Genomic DNA, 5,332 nt, shown 5'->3' with positions numbered 1-5,332 from the left:
GGGCCTTTACTTTTATTATACCGTGCATTATTTACACATATTAGCATCACTTGTGTAATATAAAGTAAACTGACATTAAAAGGAGATAGAACTGGCTGAAAGGACTTCTGCTAGATAATAACATAATAACCAGTGAGACGGCACCAGAAAAAGACACCCTGTGTGTATATCTATATAGACCTTTTGTAGGTGTGGTGCAGTCAGTAACCAGCATCCACCGATAGGGGGCGGTGCACCACGTTATTTCCATAGTAAAGAAAAGACTGAGGCGGGCACGGCACACCCTGTACAGAGAGTTGTGTTCATTTCATTACCAACTTCTACAGAGTTCATTCCCAGCTAAAGTCCCACCATGCCCGTCAAAGGAGGAACCAAGTGCATTAAATATCTGCTGTTTGGCTTCAACTTTATATTTTGGGTGAGTGCTATCTCTTTGGACAAGGATCGGGCTTAGAGGGAGTGAATGCCTGGGAGTGAGGCAGAGTCTGCAGTGGCTTCTGTGATTGCTGCTCCGCCTGGGTAGCTTGCATAGTACTATTTAGGTATATACAGCCTATTTCACCCGCTGCTTGCTCTGTGCCTTTACATAATTCTATGCTCATGTGATGTTAGCTGCTTTGCTTTTGTTGAATCGTGTACAAGTTACACCCTAGTACCAGCTGTAGGGACGCTTCTGGCTTTCTAGGTCATGCTGGGACTTGTAGTCCCTCGGCAGCTAGGCTAAGAGCCCTGGGAAAGAGTTGGAACAATAATCCCTGTGTTATGTGTTTTTCTTATTGAGAGGAGGTGAGCTGGGGAATGCCTAATGCCAGCTGGGTGTAATGCAGGAGGCAGATGTGTGTGTCTGCTGGTTGGGATCCATGCTGACCTCATTAAGCACAAGGAAGGGCAGGATTGTAAAAGAGACCACTTGTTACTGAACCAACTGCATTCCCCAGTCACTGGCTGAATGTGCAGGAAATTGTTATACTAATGTTACACACATGTTGAAATACTGGGGCAAATGTATCAATGTGAGATACAATTGTGAAATGTATATAACCAATCAGCTCCAAACTATCATTTCTTAAACACAGCCTGCAAAATGTAAGTTAGAAGCTGATTGGTTGGTGATATATATCTCACATCAAGCTTTGATACATATATCCTAAAGTGTGTAAAATTAACCCAAAGTCAATGAAAGTGTGTGTGCGTGTATATATATAATATATATTTTTTCCTAGATCTGCATATGGGCTCAGATAGTACTGGGAGTTGTAGTTTAGAAGGCGACATAAAGAATTGTTATAAAAGTTTTGCTCCGCAGACCAACTCGTCACACTATGGACAACAATTAATCAGTCATTTGACCAAAAGGTTGTTGGTGTGTTTTTTTTTTTTTGTTTGTTTGTTTGTTTTGTGTTTCCCCCTTAGATATCACACAATTTATTTTTTTAATCAATCTAATTTTTTTTTTACATATCTGCATTGATGGAAGTTTTAGATTTTTCATTTTGTCAATAAAAGTGTAACTTATTTAGTTGCAGTCCGGCTAGTAAACAAGACAAGCACAGCTCTCCCTCAGCGCGCAGCTGAGACTAATCTATTTTTGTGTGTTTGACATAATTGGGTGCCCTGGTGTTTTGCAGCAATTTGCCAGGGCGTGTAGCTGTTTTTGGGCCCTCCTACATGTCTGTCCATTGTTCAGCAAACATTGGCATGAGAACGGTTTATAAAGAATGGATTGTACAGTCCCTTTTTACCACTGAGCCTTAACTGGGAACTCCCAGTTTTGCAAATGTTAATTTGTGTTTTGACATCCTTTCCGCAATGATTAGGGTGTTGGATGTATATGGTTTTTAATTGCAATTCATTTGGGAAAGTGGTCCTTTCAAACAGTCTGTAACACTATCCATACACACACCTTACAATCTTTTACAAACCAATCACATGTTTATAGTTTGTGTCGGTTGCCTTACAATACTCTCAGATGGAAGTCTGACTTCACTTAAGCGTTGCAGTCGGAAATTAATTGGATTACATGAAAAATAAATATAAGGTTTGCCCCACAAGAAAGATTTTTCCTGCTTTATCTTCGCAGAAGACATGCACTGCAGTGAGGCAATCTGCAATTACGCCACCCACAACAATTTAATTACATTAAGTCAAGACAAGTTTTCCAGCTCACCCTGTCTGATTACAGGTGTCTTACACACTACAGCTAGAATGTAATTGTATGACTAATTTGAAGCAAGTGAATTATTTTACTAAACTGCTCAAAAACCTGCCCCTGATCCCTTATTTTTTTTTTAGCAGGATAAATGTTTGTTTGTGTGTGTGTGTGTGTGTGTATATATAATATGTTTTTTAACTTGGGGTATATATATTTCTTTGTCACATGCCTGTACTTTCACCTTAAGCTATTTTTTTACAGGGGATGACCATTTTTAAACACCCTTTGAAAATAAAATAAAAAAATCCCTCTGTTAATGGAAGCCCGGTACATACATAATGCTACTCATAATCTTGTCATTGCTGTACAGTAGAAGTCTAATTGAGGCGCCTCATAGAGGTCTGTTGATTGCAGCAAAATGCTTCATGTGAGCCACAGCTCAAAGCCACATCTGCTAGAGTTTAAACCCCAGTTCCCCTAGACACAGGTTCCCAAACTGTCCTCAGGACCCCAAACAATGCATGTTTTCCAGGTCTCCTCACAGAATCACTGGTGCAATAATTAGTTTCACCTGTGGTTATTTTAAAATGTGTCTGATAGTAATGAATACACCTGCTGGGTAACCTGGGAAATGTGAACTGTGTGGGGCCCTGAGGACAGAGTTTGAGAACCACTGCCCTAGAGTACAATTGTCACTCTACTATAAAGATATCATTGTCTCCTAAAACAAACGGAATGAGTTAGTGTGTATCAGCCTATATATCCCAGGCTCTGGAATGTAACCTAAAACAATTGTCTTTATTGTGTATGTTAGACATTTGTTGTCCTTGTTTTCTGGCCATAAGTAAACCTGTAGTTGTGACTATTACTAAAGGTGGGTACACACCTAGCAGATATATCTGTAGATGGTGGTCGCTCGTATATACTGAACGACCAACATCTTCCAGATAGCCACAGGTCCCGCCGGCGGACGGGTTGGGGGCAGGTCCGCCCCCCTACCTGAGGCTGCCGCTGCACGTGTACGGGCGGTCTGCAGACCGCCCGTACACACTTGCCGATGGACAGATATGTCTGCCGATATATCTGAACATCACCTGTGCAGCACAGCCAATGCGATATGTCTGAACCACGTCGTTCAGACATATCACTGGCGATGGGCACCAGATATATTGCCCGATCAATTGCTTGGCCAATATATCTGTCAGTGTGTACCCAGCTTTAGTTTCATACCTATGTGGCCCAGACCACTCCTCAAAGGATAACGTGCCCTATCCGCATCATTGTCACACTTCTAATCTATTGTACTCTGATCGTATCATAATTCTATCACAGACATAAAAGGATTATGACAGATGACAAACAGTTGCATTTCAAAGCTTAATGTACACATTTAGACAATGTACTATAATGCCAAAGTGTCCTCCTTACTATTCAAAGCTTTGTCAGTGGCTCCCAAACTGGGTGCCATGGCTCCCTGGGGTGCCTCAGTGCACTTGTAGAGGTGCCACGGGTAGGTGGTCTAGTACCAAATAAAATGATTTTTAGTCAGTGTGATAGGCAGCCATTAGCACTGGATTTGCCTATCAAAAAATATGTGGACAAAAAGCAGCTCAGCCCTGTCACCCACCACATAACTGAACCGCGGGTGACATATAAGCACAATTTATTACATTTTATATTTGCAGAAATTATCAATAAGAAACGTTTGGCCCAGGGGTGCCCTGGAAAAAATGCTGATACTCTAGTGCGCCGTGATTCACAAAAGTTTGGGAACTACTGCTGTATGTGTTGTTTCATAAGTTGGGTACACACTTGTCCAATCCTACCGGGATCCAACTCAAGATGAGACTGTTTTTATTTATTAACAGTTTCTTATATAGCGCAGCATATTCCGTTGCGCTTTACAATTGGAAATATTTATAGAACAAAACAGGGTAATAACAGACAGACATAGAGGTAGGAGGGCCCTGCTTGCAAGCTTACAATCTATAGTTTTTGCAACCCGTGTGTGTGTGTCACCGTACATACTATTCCAACCCTTTGGCAGACCGGCTGCCACTCGCAAGGATGAATTGGGAGAAGAATTGGACAGACCAGTCTCAGGGGCATGCACACGTCTAAATTGATCTGGTGACTGGCGATCTGGTCTCCTGTGGCAGGGCATGCATCCCAGCATGCCCTGCCACAGTTTTAACATACCCTAACAGCAGAACTGTTGCAAGGCATGCTGGGATGTGTAGTTCTATAGCAGCTGGAGTGCGACAGGTTGCCTAGCACTGGCCTATACATTCACTATGAATTAGATGACCTCATGAGACACTTTTTGAAATAGGCAGCATTCTTATGAATGTTGGTTCTATAGTTGCCACCTGTCAGGGTTTTTTTTTTTCTCCAGGCTGTCCGTCCAGCTTACAAGAAGCTGTCTGATAACTGGATGCTGCATTTATTAGTAGCATGTAGGCTGGCAGGATGAGCAGCCTATACAGGGTACCTAGGATTAACCGGTTCTAGCCAATTGGAAGAGAGAATGTACGCTAATGCTTGCTGTGCAAAGAGATCGATAAACAGCTCACTGCATGGGAGTATGCTGCAGTCATGAGTATATTTAACCCAGTAGTACAATGCAAAACAATATTCTGATGTCCAGGCCCTGGGCTCCGCAGTGTGCGGCGTTTGCCAGGCCCTGGGCTCCGCAGTGTGCGGCGTTTGCCAGGGCATGCGCTCCGCAGTGTGCAGCGTTTGCCAGGCCATGCGCTCCGCAGTGTCCATTAACCAGTTTGGCATTCATTTAATAGTTCCACACACTGCAGAGCTACATTGACAAACCCACTTATTTTTTCACCAGACTGCTGTACATGGCCATTAAGTATTTCCTTTTTTGCCGCAACTCTTTTGCTATATAGTTGTGGTCATGGCGATTTGTGACAACCCTAGTTGATATTACCCACAAAATGTCTCCCTCCACTGTGCAAGCAACATGTACGCTAAATATCTTTTCATTCCCAAAGGAGGAACTTCAACTTCCAGCAAAACACAATTTATATTTTTTTGCTGTATCCTTTCACGTTGCTTGAACTGCAGTGAATTTTTGTTTTATGTTTTGTTTACAGGTAGCGCTTAGTAATGGGAAATGATTAATTAAAACAAGCAGGTGAGGCTTCAAGTCAACCCTACACGCCC

The 5,332-nt window shown here is 42.3% G+C and overlaps 1 protein-coding gene across 1 annotated transcript in view; it reads left to right on the top strand.

The window, feature by feature from the left end:
- Window positions 1-230: 230 nt before the first annotated feature.
- Window positions 231-5,332, top strand: part of CD9 (CD9 molecule) — a 33,286-nt gene continuing 28,184 nt past the window's right edge. Inside the window, exon 1 of the mRNA XM_088478899.1 lies at window positions 231-418. Within this exon, the coding sequence (XP_088335025.1) occupies window positions 353-418 (66 nt within the window). The 5' untranslated portion in view covers window positions 231-352. The remainder of the gene's footprint in view (window positions 419-5,332) is intronic.

Source organism: Taudactylus pleione, unplaced genomic scaffold, assembly GCF_031769625.1.
Source record: "Taudactylus pleione unplaced genomic scaffold, aTauple2 ptg000225l, whole genome shotgun sequence".
Taxonomy (NCBI): Eukaryota; Metazoa; Chordata; class Amphibia; order Anura; family Myobatrachidae; genus Taudactylus; species Taudactylus pleione.
This window is presented reverse-complemented; position numbering and strand designations above follow the sequence as displayed.